Source organism: Chiloscyllium punctatum, chromosome 37 (genome assembly GCF_047496795.1).
Source record: "Chiloscyllium punctatum isolate Juve2018m chromosome 37, sChiPun1.3, whole genome shotgun sequence".
NCBI classification, from domain to species: domain Eukaryota; kingdom Metazoa; phylum Chordata; class Chondrichthyes; order Orectolobiformes; family Hemiscylliidae; genus Chiloscyllium; species Chiloscyllium punctatum.
Window position 1 is genome coordinate 8,350,067 of NC_092775.1, and position 25,263 is coordinate 8,375,329.

General features: G+C 41.0%; 1 protein-coding gene across 3 annotated transcripts in view; it reads right to left on the reverse strand.

Annotated features, from left to right (window-relative positions):
• The window catches only part of unm_sa1614 (un-named sa1614), a 259,429-nt gene that overhangs the window by 154,064 nt on the left and 80,102 nt on the right, over positions 1 to 25,263 (reverse strand). For all 3 annotated transcript variants that reach the window (XM_072556198.1, XM_072556197.1, XM_072556200.1), the window contains 2 exons: positions 19,604 to 19,676; positions 17,413 to 17,558 (listed from right to left, as the gene is read on the reverse strand). In XM_072556198.1, coding sequence (XP_072412299.1) covers positions 17,413 to 17,558; positions 19,604 to 19,676 — 219 coding nt within the window. The remainder of the gene's footprint in view (positions 1 to 17,412; positions 17,559 to 19,603; positions 19,677 to 25,263) is intronic.

A 25,263-nucleotide genomic window follows, 5' to 3' on the forward strand; every position in this document is an offset into this window, starting at 1 on the left:
TCTGCCAAAGAGAAACATGTACCAATTAAGCATAGAGGGTCAATGCATCCTGTTCTCCAGTGCAGCATTTTTAACTATGTAACATTTTTAACTGCATCAGTTTTACATAGTCGACATGGCATTTCATATTTTGTCACTTATTTCGTTCAATATACTGTGACAGTACAGTTCCAATTGCATTTTCTTATATTCATTGTTTCTGCATATGGGCTGAAATCTGTGACGACTGGCAGAGATGGCATCTTCACCTTAAACGATTCAAACTGAAGTGAAGGTCTTCTGGAATCTGCTAATTACTGAACGTTGTCCACATGAATCTCTCAGCCCTTTAGAAGGAGCTGAATAGCCTACTGCTACTCCTATTTCTTAAGTTCTTATTTAAACTTCCATTCCATAGTATCTAGCCACAAGCATGGTTTTCTTCCACATTCTACCCCCACCCCGCTTCCAACAGCTGTGAAATTTTAATTTCCTGGATTCAAACTCATCCTTTTCCGCCACACAATCTCCAAGCTTGAATAAAAACTAAATCCAGAACATCTCATTGTTTCAATCAAGCAATGTTCAGATTTTGGTACAAATTAAAGCTAGTTACAATTTTTAAAGTCTATTTCAACTGATTTTGACTCCAAGATGATTAAACTTATTCTTTTTTGTTTTTAGTGTGGGTTGAATTATGAACTTGCTATGACAAGGATATTGAGATTTCTTGAAAATGTATATTCCTAGATCAGAAATAGCATAAATTTGATTACTGCAAACATTCAGCATCTTGAACTTCTTTGGTGTTGCTATGTTCAGATCTAGACTACAGTGATTAGGGCAAACTAGCACTTCAATTTGCCTTCTCCCTGCTAGAGAAGGCCTCAACTCTGTTCTGCTGATAGTCACTCCGACAAACCAGATAAACCCAGAAGTCTTACTACTCTTATGAAGTTGAAGGCATGTACTGTACCTTTAAGAGAGAGTGAATGCTGTTCTGAACTGAGATTACAAGCAACTGTGTATATGACTAGATGGCAGAGTGTATTGGAAAATTGAAAATATGTAATATTTGGCTGTGAAATGGATATCTGAGTTGGTTGCTGTTTTGGCAACAATTTGAATTTAACCAGTTTAAATCATGCCCCAGGATACTAAAACCCAATCAAGTTTGAATTTATTATTTTGCCAACATCGAACCAATGAGACGATCCAATGATGGAGATATAAAATTGTGGACATTTTGAAAATTGCAGAGACACAGCAATTGCCATCAAGAGAGACCCAAGAAATTAGGAAATATCCTCTATCGAAGATACCTTCTCATATGAAACATATTCGCAGTAAAAAGAAAAAAAGTGACCCAGGGAGATCTTCAGCCAGAAGACAGACACCAAAGGTGACAGCGGCTGTTTGGTTTTGAAATTAAGTTGGTGTAATTTTAGTAAGTGTCTTATAGGAACAGCATATTGTTATAGAGTTGGAGGCTGATAATAAGCAGTTAAGAGAAAGGGCAGTCTTAGAGTTGTGAATAGTTGCTGTTTAATGTTCCCTTTTAGAGATTAAAAAAATTGTTAATTTTCTTTAAATAGTGGAATTTAGGAGTTCTTTGTCACTCATATTTTTACAGATTATGAGGCAAGGTGAGCTTTTCAGGGTATCTGGTTTAATTAGTAGACACTGCCGTGTTGTAACACTGCTCACGGAATTTCTGGAAGGAATCTGAGGCTTAAATGCCACCCTACTATTTAGATTGCTTTGTCTCTTGCCTAGATAAGTTAACAAATATACATCAAATCCTATAATTTTTCCCAATACTACAATAACTGACTATAAGATATTGCTAGAAGATAGCTTGGGACAAGAGTACTCCAGTCAGCCCATTATAGCTGTCTCATCAGTATGATCAAATATGATTGAATATTTCAAAGCCTTTTACCTACCCCATACCCATAACCCCGTACATCACTGTAATCAGGATTAGGTTTAAGGTTAGAGTTGGAGTTACGCATGTATTGATTCGGCCCTATAAAAAATGTACTTCCTTTTTGATAGACTGGTTGATCTGCAAACTCACTATATGTAGATGTCAGCCATTCATGCTTTTGAGTAACAAGGATGTAGGTTCAAGTACCATGTCAAAGATACTTCAGTTTAAACTATAAACTCCTATTCTCTACTGGGGAAGAACAGTAATGTTAAACGCATGAAGTTTAAACATGTTCTTAGCCACTTTCATTTACCAATAGCTTTATTAAACATTCCAAGCCAATTCAATGGAACAAAGTTTAAGATTGAACCATATTAAAAATAACAGACCAGATGACTCAAAGTTTGGCCAAAGAAAAAAGTTTCAAGGAGCAATTTATAAAATATATAGGAAAGGAATTCCTGTGCGAAGGTGATAGCAACTGAAGTTAGAGTCACCAATGGTGGACCAATTAAAATTAGGAATACTCAAATGGGCAGAATTTGCAGAGCACAAAGCCAAGGCCAAGGAAAGTCCAAGGCCATGATTTGAAAATAAAGATAAGAATTTTAAATTTGAGACACCACTTGACTAGGATTAGTGAGAGCACAGCCAATCAGGCAGCATCTGAGGAGCAGGATGAAGAGCTTATGCCCAAAATGTCGATTCTCATACTCCCTGTACACTCATCCCTGTGAGGCCAAATTCCATCCTAACTCCATCTACAAGTTCGTTGATGACACCATCGTAGTAGGCTAGATATCAAACAATGATGAAACAGAATACAGGAAAGGGATAGAATGTTTGTTGGGATGGTGTAAAGATAACAATTTCTTCCTCAATGCTAGTGAGGCAGAAGAGTTGGTCATTGACTTCAGGAAGCAAGGTGGAGGGCACACCCCTGCCTACATTAATGGAGCTGAGGTGAATATGCTCCAGAGGGTCCAGTTCCCAGGAATGATGATCACCAACAATCTTTCCTGGTGCACCCATGCTGACACTACAGTCAAGTACGTACTCAATGGCTCTACTTGCTCAGGAGGCTAAGGAAATTTGGCATACTCCTCAGATGCTGCCTGAGCAGCTGTGCTTCTCCAGCATCACACTCTCGACTCTGATCTCCAGCATCTGCAGTCCTCGCTTTCTTTAAGTGTAGATTAGTGAGCCCCGCAGAGTTGGTTGATTGGGATTTGGTGTGTTTTAAGACATAGGCAGCAGAATTTTGAACTGCTTCAAGTTTGCAGAAAGCGGAGCATAGAAAACTGGCCAGGAGTATGTTAATGAATGAAATGTAGAGGTAACAAAGGTGTGGGTAAGGGTTCCAGCAGCAGCTAACTTCAGAAAACATTGAAGTTGGGCCATGGGGGGCCTTAATGATGGTGAGAAACTTTGGAGGAGGCTGATCTTGAAGTCAACTTTAACATCAGGATTACAAAGAGTAACCCGACTCTAAAAATTGCCAGGAGTTAGTGGCAAGGGAATGAATTTTGCAACAGGGGCTGAATACAATGTCTTACTCACACTTAATAGCAGGACATATCTTGTCTTTCACTTCTGGTTATTGAACAAGCAGTTAACCAGTACAAGCTGACAAGTCAAAATACATGCAGAATCTAATACCACAATTTTGGACGTTGTTGCTCAGGGATAGATGGTAGCTATGAAAAAGGAAGGGGCAAATGATAGATCCATGAAGGACACCAGGAGACACGATAGCTCAGTGGTTCGCACTGCTGCCTCTCAGTGCCAGGGGCCCGGGTTCGATTCCAGTCTCAGGTGACTGTCTGTGTGGAGTTTGCACATTCTCCCCATGCCTGCATGGGTTTCCTCCATGTTCTCGGTTTCCTCCCACAATCCAAAGATGTGCAGGTTAGGTGAATTAATCGTGCGAAATTGCCCATAGTATCCAGGAATGTGTAGGTTAGGTACATTAGTCAGGGGTAGATGTAGAGTAATAGAGTAGGGGAATGGGTTTGGATAGGGTACTCTTTGGAGGGTCGGTGTGGACTAGCAGGGCCGAATGACCTGTTTCGACACTGTCGGGATTCTATGGAAGTGAGAAAACATTGTACGTGACATTCTAGGTAAAATGGACAATTACATGTCGAAAGGAATCCATCAAAATGGCTACAAAATGCCAATGTATGTAATATACTTCATTTTTCAAGAGGGTTATTTGGCCAAAATGGGGAGCAGAATGGTGCTCCAGGCCCAGAAACAATTCTTGAGTCTCCACTGGCCCAGAAACATTTGAATCACAATGTCGGGCTATTTTCCTGATGCCATACAAAAGCTAACATTTCTGGTCTAGCCATTTCTCTGCCAGCTTCACAGGGAAAATGATTTCAAATACTAAAATGAAGCCTATCAATTAAAACCAGCTGGACCTTGCTTCTTATCAATTTCTGGGCGAATTGTCCATTTTCACTCTCCCAAGCATTAATCCTGCCCATCTCTTACATATCCTCCTCACTCTATTATATCCTTCTTTCTTTCTTGCCATTTCTTCATATGTTATCAAGTCATAGAGTCATAGAGATATATAGCATGGAAACAGACTCTTCGGTCCAACTCGGCCATGCCGACCAGATATCCCAACCCAATCTAGTCCCACTTGCCAGCACCCGGCCCGTATCCCTCCAAACCCTTCCTATTCATATACCCATCCAAATGCCTTTTAAATGTTGTAGTTGTACCAGCCTCCACCACATCCTCTGGCAGCTCATTCCATACACATACCACCCTCTGGGTGAAAAAGTTGCCCTGTAGGTCTCTTTTATATCTTTTCCCTCTCACCCTAAACCTATGCCCTCTAGTTCTGGACTCCCCCCACCCCAGGGAAAAGACCTTGCCTATTTATCGTATTCATGCCCCTCATAATTTTGTAAACCTCTATAAGGTCTCCCCTCAGCCTGCGACGCTCCATGGAAAACAGCCCCAGCCTGTTCAGCCTCTCCCTGTAGCTCAGATCCTCCAATCCTGGCAACATCCTTGTAAATTTTTTCTGAACCCTTTCAAGCTTCACAACATCTTTCCGATAGGAAGGAGACCAGAATTGCACGCAATATTCCAACAGTGGCCTAACCAATGTCCTGTATAGCCGCAACATGACCTCCCAACTCCTGTACTCAATAGTCTGACCAATAAAGGAAAGCATAACAAACGCCTTCTTCACTATCCTATCTACCTGCGACTCCACTTTCAAGGAGCTATGAACCTGCATTCCAAGGTCTCTTTGTTCCGTAACACTCCCTCGGATATGTAAGTCCTGCTAAGATTTGCTTTCCAAAAATGCAGCACCTCGCATTTATCTGAATTAAACTCCATCTGCTACTTCTCAGCCCATTGGCCCATCTGATCAAGATCCCGTTGTAATCTGAAGTAATCTTTTTCGTTATCCACTACACCTCCAATTTTAGTGTCATCTGCAAACTTACTAATAATAGCTCTTATGCTTGCATCCAAATCATTTATATAAATGACAAAATGTAGAGAACCCAGCACTGATCCTTGTGGCACTCCATTGGTCACAGGCCTCCAGTCTGAAATACAACCCTCCATCTCCACCACCACCACTCTCTGTCTTCGACCTTTGAGCCAGTTCTATATCCAAATGGCAAGTTCTCCCTGTACTCCGTGAGATCTAACCTTGCTAACCAGTCTCCGATGGGGAACCTTGTCGAACGCCTTACTGAAGTCCATATAGATCACATCTACCGCTCTGCCCTCATCAATCCTCTTTGTTACTTCTTCAAAAAACTCAAACAAGTTTGTGAGACATGATTTCCCAACCGTGGGCGGCACGGTGGCACAGTGGTTAGCACTGCTGCCTCACAGCGCCAGAGACCTGGGTTCAATTCCCACCTCAGGCAACTGTCTGTGTGGAGTTTGCACATTCTCCCCGTGTCTGCGTGGGTTTCCTCCGGGTGCTCCGGTTTCCTCTCTCAGTCCAAAGATGTGCAGGTCAGGTGAATTGGCCATGCTAAATTGCCCATAGTGTTAGGTAAGGGGTAGATGTAGGGGTATGGGTGGGTTGCGCTTCGGCGGGGCGGTGTGGACTTGTTGGGCTGAAGGGCCTGTTTCCACACTGTAAGTAATCTAATCTAATCTAAAGCCATGTTGACTATCCCTAATCAGTTTTTACCTTTCCAAATACATGTACATCCTGTCCCTCAGGATTCCCTCCAACAACTTGCCCACCACTAAAATCAGGCTCACTGGTCTATAGTTCCCTGGCTTGTCCTTACCACCCTTCTTATACAGTGGCACCACGTTTGCCAACCCCCAGTCTTCTGGCACCTCACCTGTGACTATCGATGATACAAATATCTCAGCAAGCATTTGTCATCAAGAACTGAAGTAACTGAAGTTTATTACACATGACACTAAGTCTCCATGTTCAATCTATTCCAGTGGTGGTAACATGCTTATCAGCCATTTAATTTCACAACAGGACAGTCTTCGCTACCGGGTAAGGCTCCAATGAAGACAGATTGGCAAAATAAAATCAGCATAATTGGAAGTTGTAATATCAAAGAAAAGAGACTACATCTCAAATACTGAATGAAGTATTTTTTTAAAATGGTCTCATTTTGCACATTGGAGAAAGCAAAGGCAAAATGAAATCAAGGTTTATACATCACTATGATAAACAACACAAAAGACCGAAAACAAAGTGGTACCATCATATCTGACACAGCAATAGCTTAGGATTTGCAGCTGGAATCAGGTGAAGCAGAATGAACATTTCAATCAACAAGGAACTTGTAAAAACATTTGCCAAAAACATAAACAATCTAATCTGAAATCATTTATGCTTAAAATTACTTATTTCCAGCAATGACCTTAAGCTTTCAAGCACTATGGTGTCACAGATTTACTATTTTTATGAAAAAAAAATCTCCTATTTTTAACTTCAATATGAATGTATTTTTTAATTCTTTCATGGCATATGGACTTTGTTGGTCAACATCAAACTGCTGCAGATCCAGTTGGTGTAGATACGCCTACAGTGCAATTAACAGTTCCTGATTTTGACTCAGCAACAGTGAAGTAACACCCATATTATTCCAATTCACAACAGAGTGTGTTTTAATGGGGAACTCACAGATGGCGATTTCTAGGTAGCTGCTTCCTTTGTCTTCTAGGTGAGGAGGTCATAGGTCGAGAAGGTGCTATTGAAGGAGCATTCACATGTTGCCACAGTAGATCATTTGTATAATACATACTGTTGTCACCATGTATTGGTGGTGGTGAGATGAATGATTAAATCGATGAAAAGAATCACTAATCAAATGGCCTGTTTTGACCTGAATGATAGAGATTCTTGAGTGTTACTGAAGTAGCACTCATCTCAACAAGTGGAGAATATCTATCACATGCTTGATCTGTACACTGAAGATGACATTTCGTAGACAGGTGATGAATTACTCACTACCAAATTGCAAGTTTCTTACTTACCGTTGCAGGTACCGTATTTATATGACTGGTCCAATTCAGTTTCTGATCAAAAGCAACTTCCAGAATGTTGTAATGGGGTTTCAGCAATGGTAATACCATTGAATTACAAGAGAAGATGTTCAGATTCTTTTGTGTTGCAGATGGTCACTGCCTGGCACTAATATGGCATAAATGTTACTTGTCACTTATGAGACTAAGCTTGAATGTTGATGCATCAGGGGTATGGACTGCTTTTGAATCCAAGGAGTTGCCAATAGTGCTGAACATTGCACAATAATCAGTGAATGTCCTCACTGCTGACCTTGTGATGGAAGGAGTGTGATTAATGAAGCAATTTTGAAGATGGTTGGGACTAGAGCATTGCTCTGAGGAACTCCTGCAGCATTTGCTATGACTGAAGTTATTGGTCTCCAAAAACCAGAACCATTTTCCTTTGTGTTAGGTGTATGACACCAGCCAGAGATGTGTTTTCCCCTTTATTCCTGATGCCTTTAGCTTTACTCTTTGATTCCACCTTCTGTTAAATGCTGTCTTGATATCAATGCATGTCACACTCATTTCTTTCCTTGAGGTTAGTTCTCTTCCTCATGTTTGGACCAAGGTTATAATGAGGTAGGAATCAAATGGTTCTACTGGAACTCGAACTGAGTCGTGAGTAGGACGTTGCTGTGTAAATGTCAGTTTATAGCACTGTCAAGGAAACTCTCCGTCATTTTGCTGATGCTGAAGAGGAGACTAAACAGGTGAAAGGAACTGGCCAGATTGGAGTTGTCCTACTTTGTGTGGACAGGATATACCTGGGCATATTAGACCATAAGATGTAGGAGCAGAAATTAGGCTATTCAGCTCATCGAGTCTGCTCCACCATTCAAGTGTGGCTGATAAGTTTCTCAACCCCATTCTCCCATTTTCTCCCCATAACCCTTGATCCCCTTTACCATCAAGGACCTATCTATCTCTGTCTTAAATATACTCAATGCCCTGGCCTCCACAGATTTCAGTGGCAGTGAATTCTGTGGATTCACCACTCTCTGTCTGAATAAGTTTCTTCTTATCTCTGTTCTGACAGGTCTTTCCTTTACTCTCGGCTGTGTCTTTGGATCCTAATCTCTCCTACCAATAGAAACATCTGCCCAACATTCACTCTGTCCAGGCCATTCAGTATTCTGAAAGTTTCAATTAGATCCCCTCTCATTGTGTCTATACTCAATTGACTTTAGAAGGGAGTCCCCAAACATTCCTCATATGTTAAGATTTTCATTCTGGAGGCCCAAAAATGCACATAATATTCCAAATGTAGCCTGATCAGAGCCTTACAGAGCCTGATCAGAACAAAGAAAATTATAGCACCGGAACAGGCTCTTCGGCCCTCCAAGCCTGCACCAATCCAGATCCTCTAACCAAACCTGTCGCCTATTTTCTAAAGGGTCTGTATCCCTTTGCACCCTGCCCATTCATGTACAGAGTCATAGAGATGTATAGCATGGAAACAGGTCCTTTGGTCCAACCCGTCCATGCCGACCAGATATCCCAACCCAATCTCGTCCCCACCTGCTAGCACCCGGCCCATATCCCTCCTAACCCCTCCTATTCATATACCCATCCAAATGCCTCTTAAATGTTGCAATTGTATCAGCCTCCATCACATCCTCTGGCAGCTCATTCCATACACTTACTACCCTCTGCATAAAAAAGTTGCCCCTTAGGTCTCTTTTATATCTTTCCCCTCTCACCCTAAACCTATGCCCGCTAGTTCAGGACTCCTCAACCCCAGGGAAAAGACATTATCTATTTATCCTATCCATGCCTCTCATAATTTTATAAACTTCTATAAGGTCACCCCTCAGCCTCCGACGCTCCAGGGAAAACAGCCCCAGCCTGTTCAGTCTCTCCCTGTAGCTCAGATCCTCCAGCACTGGCGACATCCTTGTAAATCTTTTCTGAACCCTTTCAAGTTTCACAACATCTTTCCGATAGGAAGAAGACCAGAATTGCACGCAATATTCCAACAGTGGCCTAACCAATGTCCTGTATAGCCACAACATAACCTCCCAACTCCTGTACTCAATACTCTGACCAATAAAGGAAATGCCTTCTTCACTATCCTATCTACCTGCGACTCCACTTTCAAGGAGCTGTGAACCTGCACTCCAAGATCTCTTTGTTCAGCAACACCCCTCGGACCTTACCATTAAGTGTATAAGTTCTGCTAAGATTTGCTTTCCCAAAATGCAGCACCTCGCATTTATCTGAATTAAACTCCATCTGCCACTTCTCAGCCCATTGGCCCATCTGGTCCAGATCCTGTTGTAATCTGAGGTAACCCTCTTCGCTATCCACTACACCTCCAATTTTGGTGTCATCTGCAAACTTACTAACTGTACCTCTTATGCTAGCATCCAAATCATTTATGTGAATGACAAAAAGTAGAGGGCCCAGCACCGATCCTTGTGGCACTTCACTGGTCGCAGGCCTCCAGTCTGAAAAACAACTCTCCACCACCACCCTCTGTCTTCTACCTTTGAGCCAGTTCTGTATCCAAATGGCTAGTTCTCCGAGTATTTCATGAGATCTAACTTTGCTAATCAGTCTCCCATAGGGAACCTTGTCGAACGCCTTACTGAAGTCCATATAGATCACATCTACTGCTCTGCCATCATCAGTCCTCTTTGTTACTTCTTCAAAAAACTCAATCAAGTTTGTGATACATGATTTCCCACACACAAAGCCATGTTGACTATCCCTAATTAGTCCTTGCCTTTCCAAATACATGTACATCCTGTCCCTCAGGATTTCCTCCAACAACTTGCCCACCACCGTGGTCAGGCTCACCAGTCTATAGTTCCCTGGCTTGTCTTTACCTCCCTTGTTAAACAGTGGCACCACGTTTGCCAACCTCCAGTCTTCCGGCACCTCAGCTGTGACTATCGACGATACAAATATCTCAGCAAGAGGTCCAGCAATCACTTCTCTAGCTTCCCACAGAGTTCTCAGGTACACCTGATCAGGTCCTGGGGATTTATCCATCTTTAACCATTTCAAGGCATCCAGCACTTCCTCCTCTGTAATCTGGACATTTTGCAAGATGTCACCATCTATTTCCCTACAGTCTATATCTTCCATGTCCTTTTCCACAGTAAATTCTGATGCAAAATATTCATTTAGTATCTCCCCCATTTTCTGTGGCTCCACATAAAGGCCGCCTTGCTGATCTTTGAGGGGCCCTATTCTCTCCCTAGTTACGCTTTTGTCCTTAATATATTTGTAAAAACCCTTTGGATTCTCCTTAGTTCTATTTGCCAAAGCTATCTCATGTCCCTGTTTTGCCCTCCTGATTTCCCTCTTAAATATACTCCTACTTTATTTATACTCTTCTAAGGATTCACTGATCTGTCCTGTCTATACCTAACATATGCTTCCTTCTTTTTCTGAACCAAACCCTCAATTTCTTTAGTCATCCAGCATTCCCTATACCTACTAGCCTTCCCTTTCACCCTGACAGGAATATACTTTCTCTGGATTCTTGTTATCTCATTTCTGAAGGCTTCCCATTTTCCAGCCATCCCTTTACCTGCGAACATCTGCCTCCAATCAGCTTTTGAAAGTTCTTGCCTAATACCTTGAAAATTGGCCTTTCTCCAATTTAGAATTTCAACTCTTAGATCTGGTCTACCGTTTCCATCACTATTTTAAAACGAATAGAATTATGGTCGCTGGCCCCAAAATGCTCCCCCACTGACACCTCAGTCACCTGCCCTGCCTTATTTCCCAAGAGTAGGTCAAGTTTTGCACCTTCTCTAGTAGGTATATCCACATACTGAATCAGAAAATTGTCTTGTACACACTTAAGAAATTCCTGTCCAACTAAAGCTTTAACACTATGGCAGTCCCAGTTGATGTTTGGAAAGTTAAAATCCCCGACCATAACTACCCTATTTTTCTTCCAGATAGCGTAGATCTCCTTACACGTTTGTTTCTCAATTTCCCTCTGACTATTAGGGGGTGTATAATACAATCCCAATAAGGTGATCATCCCTTTCTTATTTCTCAGTTCCACCCAAATAACCTCCCTGGATATATTTCCGGGAATATCCTCCCTCAGCACAGCTGTAATGCTATCCTTCATCAAAAATGCCACTCACCCTCCTCCCTTTCTATCCTTCCTGTAGCATTTGTATCCTGGAATGTTAAGCTGCCAGTCCTGCCCATCCCTGAGCCATGTTTCCATAATTGCTGTGATAGCCCAGTCCCATGTTCTAAACCATGCCCTGAGTTCATCTGCCTTCCCTGTTAGGCCCCTTGCATTGAAATAAATGCAGTTCAATTTATTAGCCCTACCTTGTCCCTGCCTGCCCCGACTGTTCGACTCACTTCTGTTCTCAGCTGTACCCGGCTCAGACCAGTCTCTTTCCTCACTATCTCCCTGGGTCCCCCACCCCCCCCACCTTACTAGTTTAAATCCTCCCAAGCAGTTCGAGCAAATGTCCCTGCCAGTATATTAGTCCCCTTCCAATTTAGGTGCAATCTGTCCTTCCTGTACGGGTCACTTCTACCCCAAAAGAGATCCCAATGATCCAAAAATGTGAATCCTTCTCCCATACACCACCTCCTCAGCCATGCATTTATTTGCTCTATCCTCCTATTCCTGAGCTCACTAGCTCATAGCACTGGGAGTAATCCAGACATTACTACCTTTGAGGACCTCCTTTTTAAATTTCTGCCTAACTCTGTAATCTCCCTTCAGAGTCTCAACCTTTTCCCTTCCTATGTCGTTGGTTCCAATGTGGACAATGACCTCTTGCTGGCCCCTCTCCCCGTAAGAACATTCTGCACCCTCTCTGAGACATCCTTGATCCTGGCACCAGGGAAACAACACACCATTCTGCGTTTTCTTTGCTGGCCACAGATACGTCTATCGGTACCTCCGACTACTGAATCCCCAAACACAATTGATCTCTTGGAAGCCGACGTACCCCTCGTTGCATTAGAGCCAGTCTCAACACCAGAAACTTGGCTGTTCGTGCTACGTTCCTCTGAGAATCCATCACCCCCTACATTTTCCAAAACAGCATACCTGTTTGAAATGGGTATATCCACAAAAGCCTCCTGCACTAGCTGCCTACCTCTCTTACCCTTCATGGAGTTAACCCATCAATGTGACTGTATCTGAGACTTTCCCCCCTTCCTGTATCTGCCATCCATCACATACTGTTGCCGTTGCAAATTCCTCATCACTTCTATCTGTCTCTCCAACCGATCCACTCGATCTGATACGATTCGCATCCAACAGCATTTATGGCAGATATAATCCGCAGTAACCCTTAAACTCTCTTTAAACTCCCACATCTGACAAGAAGTATATATCATTGCAAAGGCCATTTTTGCTCCTTCACAATCTATCTTTAATGAGGCTATCGTGCCCGCCTCTACCACCTCTGCTGGCAACGCGTTCCAGGCACCCACCACCCTCTGCGTAAAGAACTTTCCACGCATATCTCCCCTAAACATTTCCCCTCTCACTTTGAACTCGTGATCCCTAGTAATTGAGTACTCCACTCTGGGAAAAAGCTTCTTGCTATCCACCATGTCTGTACCTCTCATGATTGTGTCGAGCTCAATCAAATCCCCCCTCAACTTCCATCTTTCTAATTAAAATAATCCTAATCTACTCAATCTCTCTTTATAGCTCGTGCCCTCCATACCAGGCAACATCCGAATAAACTTCCTCTGCACCCTCTCCAACACATCCACATCTCTTTGGTAACATGGCAACCAGAACTGTACGCAGTATTCCAAATGTGGCCGAATCAAAGCCGTATATAACTGTAACATGATCTGCCAACTCTCGTACTCAACACCCCGTCTGATGAAGGAAAGCATGCCGTATGCCTCCTTGACCACTCCCTTGACCTGCATTGCCACCTTCAGGGAACAATGGACCTGAACACCCAGATCTCTTTGTACATTCCTGCTTTTATATTCAAGTCCTCTCAAAATAAATACCAGCATTGCAAATGCCTTCCTAACCACTGATTCAACCTGCAAATTTACCTTGAGAGAATCCTGGAGTAGAACTCCCAAGTCTCTTTGAACTTTAGACTTCTGAATTTTTGCACCATTTAGAAAATAGTCCATGCTTCTACTGTTCCTACCTCACACTTTCCCACATTGTACTCCATCTGCCACTTCTTTGCCTACTCCCTTCTCTTGTCCAAATCCTCTGCAGCCTCCCCACCTCCTCAATGCTACCTGTCCCTCAAGCTATCTTTGTATTGTCTGCAAACACAGCCAGAATGCCCTAAATTCCTTCATCTAGATCGTTAATGTATAAAATGAAAAGTTGTGGTCATAACACTGAGCCTTGCAGAACACCACTTGTCATCGGCTGCCACGCTGAGAAGGACCCTATCATCCCCACTCTCTGCTTTCTGCCAGACAGCCAAGGTTCTATCCATGCTAGCACCTTGTCTTTAACACCATAGGCCCTTAAATTACTCAGGAGCCTCCTGTGCAGTACCTTGTCAAAGGCCTTCTTGAAGTCTAGGTAGACAACATCCATTGGCAGTCCTAGGTCTAACTTGCTCATTATTTCCTCAAAGAATTCTAGCAGATTTGTCAGGTATGTCTTCCCATTGATGAAACCATTCTGACTTTGCCCTATTTTACCATACACTTCAGATATTCAGATATTCAGTATTCAGATATCTCATCCTTCACAATGGATTCCACGATTTTAATCGCAACCGAGGTTAGGCTATTTGGTCTGTAATTTTCTGTCTTTTGTCTTACTCTCTTTTTAAACAGGAGTGTCACGTTAGTGGTTTTCCAGTCCTCTGGGAACCTCCCTGATTCTACTAATTCCTGAAAGATCACCACTAACACCTTCACTGTCTCTTCAGCTAGCTCCTTTAGAACTCTGGGGTGTAGTCCATCTGGACCATGTGATTTATCCATTTTCAGGCCATTCCAGTTTTCTAGCACCTTCTCCTTGGTGATAGGCACCATACTCAGCACTGCCCCCTCACTCTCTTGAATTTTTGGGAAATTGCTCATGTCTTCCACTGTAAAGACTGACGTGAAGTAATTGTTCAGTTCCTTGGCCATTTCCTTGTTCCTCACAACTATCTCTCCAGTATCATTTTCCAGCAGCCTAATGTCTGCTTTTGCCTCTTTTGCCCTTTATATCGAAATAAACTCCTTTATGCAATTGGCTAACTTACCCTAATGTTTAATCTTCTCCCTCCTTTTTTTGTGTTGCCCTCTGTTGGTCTTTGTAAGCTTCGCAATCCTCTGGTTTCCCACTGTTCTTTGCTATTTTATATGCTTTCTCTTTTGTTTTTATGCTATCCCTGACTTCCCTAGTCAGTCATGGTTGCCTCATCCTCCCTGTACCACGTTTCTTTTTCTTCAGTATGAATCTCTGCTGTGTCTCCAGAATTGCTCCCAGAAACGTCTGCCATTGCTGAAATACCGTTACCTCTGATTCTATCCTCTCTCTCTCTCAAACTGCAGAGTAAATTTGATTATGTTATGATCCCTGCTTCCTAGTAGTTCCTTCACCTTAAGCTTCCTAATCAAGTCTGCCTTATCGCACAACACTAAATCCAGTATTGCCTGTTCCCTTGTGGGCTTCATCATAAGCTGCTCCAGAAAACCATCTCATAGACATTCCACAAATTCCTTTTCTTGTGAACCACTATCAACCTGATTTTCCCAGTCTACCTGCAAATTGAAATCCCCCATGATCACTGTAACTTTGCCTTTCCTACACATTTCTTCTATCTCTTGGTGTATCTTGTGTCCCAGCTCCTAATTACTGTTTAGAGGTCTATGCATGACTCTAATTATGGTGTTTTTACCTTTGTGGTTGCTCAATTCTACACCATCTGACCCTACTTCGTTTCTTGCTATTGATTTCATTTCTTACTAATAAGGCAACCCCACCCCCTTTTGCCCACCTGCCTATCTTTTCGATAGGATGTATATCCTTTAGTATTCAGCTCCCAATCATGATCCCCTTGCAACCATGTCTCTGTTATGCCCACCGCATCATACCTGCCAATTTCAAATTGCACTGTCAAGTAGATGCTTGTGTTTTAGCTGTGCTGGAATAGCTTGGCTAAAGGCTTGGTTAATTCTGCTTTCTAATGCTACATCATGTAAAGGCTACATTTACATGCTACCAGCACTGAAGGTTCTTCCTTTATTCCAACAACAGAACTTTAGACCCACAAAAACATGTATCTTTAATTCTGCTAGGAGAATAAGGGAGCCTTTTTTAACAATGTAATAATGAGATGGCAGTGCACAGTGTTCTGCAACTCAATTAATGAAATTAGAAGATGTAAACCAGACTGACCATTGCCTTTTTCATTAGTGACGTTTCTTGTATGGATGCACTGAAGTAAGAACAATCAAGCTGATTTAGAATTATATCTCTCCAACAAATAATGTTCCAGCCAAAACAGCCTCACTATTTGTGAAAAACATTGTACCTTCTTTTGGCTCTTATTCTAGTGACCTTCATGTTGGCTCAATCTTAAAATGAAAACCTGCTGTGTCACATACATGCATGCTTCATGTATTAGTACTGCCTGTCTTTAAGCACTTACCTTTCATGATAATCTGATGCTCAGGCAGACTTGTGCTTTAGCATACATGCATGATCAAACATTACACTGACTTCACTACTGGTCAGCAGACCAGAGCAATTGCACAGAGCTTCGTCCTTGGCAGTTATGTGAAACAGCTGTAATGGTTTGTACCATTATGTGCTGTCATTTGTATAATTTTTTTTAAAGCAATAAAAATATTGAAGAGCAAAGCTTCAGCTACAGCAAAATTACTAAGTCAAGATGGCTCACAAGCAACAAAATCAGATGTCAAATTAACATTATGTCAAAATAAAGCTATTATTTTGTATTTGACAAATGATATTTTTCCAACATTTTTAGAGTAAAGGAAGTGCTTTTCACCAAAATTGGTGAATTGAAGAAAACAAACTGAAATGTCTGTTTGTGACTGTAATCTTGCAGCTACCCTATCGTTGAATCCCAACAGGGAAGCAAATCATCTGGCCTTCTGATTCTCTGAAGAGCATCCCACTCACCCATCCCACTACCCTACTCCTGTAACCCTACATTTCGGATGGCTAATCCACCAAGACTGCACATCTTTGGACTGTGGGAGGAAACCAGAGCACTCAGAGGAAACCCATGTAGACAATGTACAAACTCCATACAGTCACCCTAGGGTGGGATTGAACCCAGGTCCCTTGTACTGTGAGGTAGCAGTCCTAACTCCGGAGCCACCATGCCATGCCAAATCTATTGTAATGTTAGTGCACATTTAGTGGAACACCTAGAGAAGTGGAATAAATGGCTCTTTGCTTGCTCACCTACATAGACCATCATTCTAGTACCACCTCAATTTTAAGACTTGCGACCTCGTTTCAAATCTGACCGTCGCTTCATGTTGCCCTATCTCTGTAATTTCCTCCAGCCCTACAACCATCTGAGATATCTGTACTCATCATTCGTTATTACATTTTAAAAAATGCTGTATGGAAGATGCTGGCATTGTCCAGGAATATTTAATTCAAATTGATCAACAGTTGGACACACTATCAGTGTCCTAAAACAATCTGCTGATAATCTTTACTAACTGTTGGCAAACAGATGAAAAATCATGCACTTGCAAATGAGATGCCATGAACAATTTAGAAATGTTATGTCCGTTTGTTTTCCAATCATTTCCAGTTTTTTTTGAAAAAGGTTACAAAAGCCATTGAAGGATTTGTTAAAAAAAATTATAGTGGTTATATGCCCTATTCTAAACTACTCCACAGTCAGGAATATGGTACTCTGTAACTGAGCTCTTGAAAAGGATTATTCTAAGAGTTATATTCAGTGAAAATAATCCTTTAACAGTACTGCACTGGCTTAATTCGGGTTCAGTGACTTTTACAGAGCTTACTTTCGCAGAAACAATGCAGGCCTTACCAGGTTTTTCATTGGTGTCAGCAGTTCTTTGGAAGACTCTGCAAATTTACTGAAAGCTTCAGCCAGTACTGACTCTTCATTACTTTGGAAATTAGCTACAAGTTTTTCCAGCTCATTAATGAATGTTTCCTGAAGGGAAATGTCTTCTGCAAAAGTAGATAGGAAAAACTAGAGTTATTTCAAGACAACAATGACTTACAAATAGGAGTTTGAGAAAATTGCGATCACATAGAAGTAAGACTTAGCAAATTGGCGGGACTGTGGGTTGACAATTTCCCATGTCCTGGTGGTTTTCATCCAAGAGTCTTAAGTTAAATTGACATGAGATTGACGATGCATTGGTTTTAATTTTTCAAAATTCACAAGGTTCAGGAAAGGTTCCACTAGACTGGAAACTAGCTAACGTAATTCCAAATGTGATTTATTCAAAAATGGAGGAAGACAGGAGCAAAATATAAGTCAGTCAGTTTAACATCACTCACAGGGAAATTCTTAGCGGTTATTATTAAATATGTCATAATAGGGCACTGACCTAAATTCCAAGTAATAAGACTGAGTCAACATAGTTTTATGAAAGCCAACTCATGTTCAACCAACTTATTGGAGATTTTAAAAAAATAACATATATTGTGGGTAAAGTTGATCCAGTGAATGAATTGCACTTAGATGTTCATAAGGCATTCGATAAGATGCCACATCATAGGTTATTATGAAAAATAAAAACTCATAGTGCTGGGGTAACATACTGGCACAGATACAAAATTGGCTAACCAACAGAGAAGGCACAAATGTGCCAAATTCTTTTGGCACAAAATAACAAGTGGTATGCACAGGGATTAGTGCTATGAACTCTACTGTTTACAATCGGTATAAATTACTAGAAGGGATTAAACATACAGTTGTTAAATTTGCTGATGACACAAAGACAGGTAGGAAAATAAATTGTGAAGAGAACATAGGAGGCTATAATCTGAAATAAATAGCTCAGATCAGTGGAAAACAATCTGAAAAATTCGGTATCGTGAAAAAATATGAAAATGTGAAATTGCCCATTCTGACGTACGTTTTTTCAGTGGTGAGAGAATACAGAACTCTGTGATGTAGAATGATCTGGGTTCCCAAGTTGCATGAATCGTAAAAGGTTAGTATGCAGGTACAGTAAGTAATTAGAAAAACTAATATAGTATTATCACTTATTGTGAGGGAATTGAATACAAAATAAGGAGGTTAAGTTTCAATTACGCAAGGCATTTGTGATACATCCAAAATACTGTGCAATGTATCCATTTCACTATTTAAGGAAGGATGCAAATGCATTTGAGGCTGTTAAGAGAAGATTTATTAGACTAACATCTGGAATGGACTAATAGTTTAATGAAGTGGAATGGACTATTTGTCATACAAGGAGAAACTAGACGGGCTTGTCTCAAATCTGTTCAGGTTTAAAAGAGTAAGAGGTGACTTGACTGAAATATACTAGATCCTAAGGGAACTTGACAGGGTGGATGTAGAAAGGATGCTCCCTTTGAAAGGAGAATCTAAAACTATGGGTCACTGTTTAACAATTTGGGGTTGCTCATTTAAGGCAGGTAAAAGATTTTTTTATCTCTGGGGGTTGAGAGTCTTTAAAATTCCTTTCCCCAAAGGCAACAAAGGCAGAACCTTTGAATAGTTCTATATTCAGAGGTAGATGGACTCTTGTCAGGCACAGTGTTGAAAGGTTATTGGGGGTAGGCAGGAATTTGAAGGTGAAGTTAAAATCAAATCAACCATGATCTTGTTCAATGGTGGAACAGGTTTGAATGGCTAAGTGGCCCACTCAGGCTACTAATTAGCATGTTCATATCAAGTCTTTGATGTAGGACTATGAGTACAAATATATGTTTTCATAAGAGATTAAGTAGTTCACTGAAATGTTTGGTTGTACAGAAGATTAAGTAGATGAAGGGATTTAAATGTTTGAATAGGATTTTATAACTGACTTTGTTAGAATTAAAAATCAGCATGGTAACTTTGTTTTATTTCAACTTAGTGTGACTTCTGATGTCCGCCCATGGTGGATTTTGGGTAAGTTGGTATGGATGGTGTAAGTGCAGAGTGGTGGGTGGGATAGTGGCATCTGTTATAACAACTATTCCATTAACCTTTTTTGATTGTAAGGACAGCTAATGCACTTCGACTTATCATTTACCTTGACCTGAGGTATATCTCACTTTGACTGCTTTCTTCATTTTCTGGAGTACAGACCTGTCTTTGTCTAAACTCTAAGGAGAGAAAAAGAAACACAAGGAGAAAACATCAGGCTACTTAAATATTAGTATTGTCAACAACAGTTTTCATTCTTCAATTGTGGATTATATCGGAGTAATGTTGTGAATAAAGGAGTGATGAAAAGCAAAGCTTGAGCAGTTTGCTCATTACTAAACTTGTAATAATGCATGTGACTCAGATATGAGCAGGAATTTCCATAGACCTTCTGCACATTCCTACTGTAAATTAGTTGCAAATGGAGCAATGGACCTAGGAAACAGAAAGGAGGTTACAGAGATAGGGTATATTGAAGGCCATTGAGGGATTTGGATATAAGAATAAAATTTTGAAACTGATTAAGGCACACAAAGCCAAAGTAGGGCCACGCTCAAAGGGTTGATGGGTGATAGTGTGACTTTAGATATGGGAAGTATCATTCAGGATGACCTTAAGTTATGAACAGTGAAATGTTAGGGGTTGGCAGGCAAGCATTGGAACAGCTCAATCTTGAAGTAACATGTTTCCTTGGGTTGGTGATGTCATTTCCTGTGGTGATGTCATTTCCTGATCTTTTTCTCAGGGTTGGTAAATGGGATCTAAGTCAATGTGTTTGTTGATAGAGTTCCGGTTGGAATGCTATACTTCTAGGAATTTTCGTGCATGTCTCTGTTTGGCTTGTCCTAGAATGGCTGTTTTGTCCCAGTCGAAGTGGTGTCCTTCCTCATCTGTACATAAAGATACTAGTGGGAGTGGGTCATGTCTTTTTGTGGCTAGTTGACATTCATTCACTGATGATGTTACATAGTATGGTGACGAAATGTCTGAAAACAAACTTTCTAGCTCAGTGAGCAAACTTACATCCACAACCTCAACCTCAGCTTCTCAAAACTTGAAGTAATAGTTAAGGGCCTAACAACAGATTAAGGTAGGGATGGAAATAAGAAATATTAAAGAGGTAGAAGTTGACGGTACTGATGATAGAATGGATATGGGGTCAGAAATATATGAAATTACACGAATTGCAACACAGAAGCAAAACATTTCACTTTTAAGTATGCATTCAGTTATCTTCCACATGAGCAATATTTCAAATTGCAAGTGCTCTGGCAATTCCCATATCCCTTTATTCTCCATTCAGTCAAGCCATGTACTTAATCTTTTCTTAAACGATAACATGAACTCCGTTTCAATCACTAACTTCAATAGTGCTTTCTACAGCCTCACAACATTCTATTTGAAGAAGTACCTCTACCCTCCTTCATATAGCTTACTTTTAATAATGTAGACACTGCAACAGCTGGAAACAGTTTCTTTTTATTCTATCCCATTCCTTCGCAACCTTCACCAAATTATAACTTATTCTCTGTTCTAGAAAAACAGAACAAATTTTTCAAGTTCGTTTTTCATATTCATATTTTCTCATACTAGTCATAGCATCCTTGTAAATTTGGCCAGTCACTGTAATTGCTTCAATGCTTTCCTATAGTGTAGCTACTACATACATGCTCCAATTATGGCCTGACTAAGATTGCATATGGATTTACACTTTATTATTCAACATCCCTTTTCAAAACTTAGTTTTCCATTATCTTAATGACCTCATCCACATAGTGTGCTGTAAATACCATGTGAACACATCTCTCCAAAATTTCTCTGCGCTTCTAGAACATATAATTTACCCCATTTGAAAATATAACCTCACATTTGCTGACGTGTTTGCTACCCTTTTTTGTTAATCCTCAATTTTAGCGGTATCCATTTGGAGTTTCCTTTGGTCACCAAAGTTATAATGCAGGTGTAAAATAACACTGCCAATGTTAATCCTGTTTGTAAATCTGGACATCACTTCCTCATGTTCTGCGTCATTTAAAAAAAAGATTTTTTTTAATCAGTACATAAGAAGCCCAATGAGAGGATATGCAATTCTGGATTTAGTTCTGTGAAATGAAGATAGACAAGTGGATGAAGTAACAGTGGGTGACCAGATCTGGGATAGTGATCACAATTTGGTTAGATTTAGTATTATTGTGGAAAAGGACAGAGATAAATCAGGAATAGGAGTTTTAAACTGGGGGAAAGCATATTTTATAAAACTGATAAATCATTTGGTTGAGATGGGCTGGACAGGACTGCTAAAGGATTAATCAGTGGTAAACCAATGGGAGGCACTAAAAAGTGAGATCCTTATGATTCAAAGCAGATATGTCGCCTCCAAAAATATAAGAATGGCATCGCCAAATTTAGACCACATGGTTATCTAAAAAAAATGGGGAAGATTAAACAGAAAAAGAAAGCGGATGACAGTCACAAAAATCTCAACACTATAGATAGCCTACAGGGATCAAGTTAAAAAAGAAATAAGGAAATCAAAGGGACAGCATGAAAAATATTAACAAGTAAGATAAAAGAAAACCCAAAGATGCTTTACCAGTATATAAAGAGCAAAAGGATAATTAAGGAATAGAGATGAAGAAGGAAACACAGAGTCATAGAGATGTACAGCATGGAAACGGACCCCTTGGTCCAACCCGTCCATGCCAACCAGATATCCCAACCCAATCTAGTCCCACCTGCCAGCACCCGGCCCATATCCCTCAAAACCCTTCCTATTCATATACCCATCCAAATGCCTCTTAAATGTTGCAATTGTACCAGCCTCCACCACTTCCTCTGGCAGCTCACTCCATACATGTACCACCCTCTGTGTGAAAAAGTTGCCCCTTAGGTCTCTTTTATATCTTTCCCCTCTCACCATAAACCAATGCCCTCTAGTTCTGGACTCCCCGACCCCAGGGAAAAGACTTTGCCTACTTACCCTATCCATGCCCTCATAAATTTGTAAACCTCTATAACGTCACCCCTCAGCCTCTGACGCACCAGGGAAAACAGCCCTAGCCTGTTCAGCCTCTCCCTATAGCTCAAATCCTCCAACTCTGGTATCATCCTTGTAAATCTTTTCTGAACCCTTTCAAGTTTCACAACATCTTTCCGATAGGAAGGAGACCAGAATTGCACGCAATATTCTAACAGTGGCCTAACCAATGTCCTGTACAGACGCGACATGACCTTCTACCTCCTGTACTCAATACTCTGACCAATAAAGGAAAACATACCAAATGCCTTCTTCACTATCCTATCTACCTGCGATTCCACTTTCAAGGAGCTATGAACCTAATTCAAAATACTCGTTTAGTATCTTCCCCATTTTCTGCAGCTCCACACAAAGGCTGCCTTGTTGATCCTTGAGGGGCCGTATTCTCTCCCTAGTTACCCTTTTGTTCTTAATGTATTTGTAAAAACTCTTTGGATTCTCCTTATTCTATTTGCCAAAGCTCTCTCATGTCCCCTTTTTGCCCTCCTGATTTCCCTCTTAAGTATACTCCTACTGCCTTTATACTCTTATAAGGATTCACTCGATCTATCCTTGAAGCAGGTGGGGAATTCAGATCGTAGCAAGGCAAGGTTAAATATTTCAGTGAATACTCCCTCCAACTGGTCCACACAGGATCCGAGTGCATGGCTGGGGACTCCATTTGGGCCAGTCACGCCTCCTAATCCTTATTTAGACCTACTACATGGTTTCTGTCCTTCTGTTCATCTCCTGTTCATAAGTCTATCAAGACGTTAAACATTGCTAACATGCCTACTTCCACCACCTACACTGGCAGTGTGTTCCAGGCACCCACCACCCTCTGTGTGAAATATTTAGCGCACACTTCTCCCCTAAAATTTCCCCTTCTCACATTGAATCTGTGCTCTCTTGTAGTTGATCTTTCCAACCTGGGAAAAAGCCTCTTACTATCCAACCTGTCTATGTCTCATAATTTTGTAGATGTCTATGAGGCTGCCCCAACTCTCCTCCTAACTAAAACTCTCCAGACCAGGCAACATCGTAGTGAAGCTTCTCTGCACCCTTTCCAAAGCATCCATGTCCTTCTGGTAGCACAACAATCAAAACTGCACACAATATTCCAATTGTGGCCTAACTAAACTTTTATACTACGATAAAATAACTTGCCAACTTTTATATTCGATGCTCCAGCTGATGAAGGCATTCTTTCTTAACCATTTTATTCACCTGTGTTGCCACTTTCAGGAATCTGTGGAACTGTACGACCAGATCCCTTTGTATGTCAATGCTTCTAAGGGTTCTGCCATTTTTTTGTATAATTTGATCATTCAGAATGCATCACCTCACATTTGTCCAGATTAAACTTCATCTGCTATTTCTCTGCCTAAATCTGCAATCTGTCTATATCCTTTGACAATATTCCTCACTATCTGCAATCTTGGCATCATCTGCAAACTTAATAATCAGACCACCTACATTTTCCTCTAGATCCTTTATATATATTTCAAGGGAAAAAAGATCCCAACACTGATTGCTGTGGAACACTAGTTACTGATCTCCATTTGGAAAAGCACCCTTTTACCACTACTCTCTGCCTTCTATGACCAAGCCAGGTTTGTTTTCATGAGCCATTCACTCCGGACCCCATGAGATTCTACGTTCTGTACCAGCCTGCCAATGAGGTACCTTATCAAATGCCTTACTAAAGTCAACATTCATTGTCCTTCTCATCAATCTTCTGATTGTTACCTCCTCAAAAAAGCTCAATCAAATTGGTGAGACATGACCTTCCGGATGTAGGTTTGCACGCTGAGCTGGAAGATTCATTTCCAGATGTTTTGTCACCCTCCTCGGTAACATCTTAAGCAGGCCTCCAGGCGAAGCACTGTGGATAATTCCCGCTTTCTATTTATATGTTTGGGTTTCTTTGGGTTGGTGTAGTCATTTACTGTGGTGACATCATTTCCTGTGGCAATGTCATTTCCTGTTCTTTTTCTCAGGGGGTGATAGATGGGGTCTAACTCAATGTATCTACCATCTACCACCCTGAGAAAAATAACAAAATGACATCACCAACCCAAAGAAACCCAAACATATAAATAGAAAGCAGGAATTATCAACAGTGCTTCGCCCGGAGGCCTGCTTAAGATGTTACCGAGGAGGGTGATGAAACGTCTGGAAATGAACCTTCCAGCTCAGCGAGCAAACCTACATCCAGAACCTCAACCTGAGCTACAAATCTTCTCAAAACTCGCTAATATGACTGTCCCCATGCTGCCTATCACTAACAAGTCCAGTCACTTCCAACTATTGGGATTTGTTCTATCTGGACCATGTGGTTTAATCTTTGAAGGTTGTAGCTTCCATTTATTTAGCCATGATATCTGATATAACAGGATAGAGATACTTGTTCCCGTATCAAGTTTAAAAAATATCAGGATGTTCATTGACTGGAACAGATTCTGTGGAATTTGAGTTTGTTAAATCATTAATTTCCCATAAGATTGACTCTGGTATATTGTCTAACGGAGATATATCATCTAACACAGATACTCCTTCTCATGGGATTATTCTACTGCATTAACTTCTCTGTGTTTGTATGACTACCCCAATGTTTGCAACACTCACTGTATCCTATGTCTACGCATCTTCTGGCATGACCTATAGTCTCGCAGATGCAGCATTCTTTCATAGACTGACCATTGCTATGGTGTTCCACAGCATTAGCACTAACTCTGAGTATTTGCCAT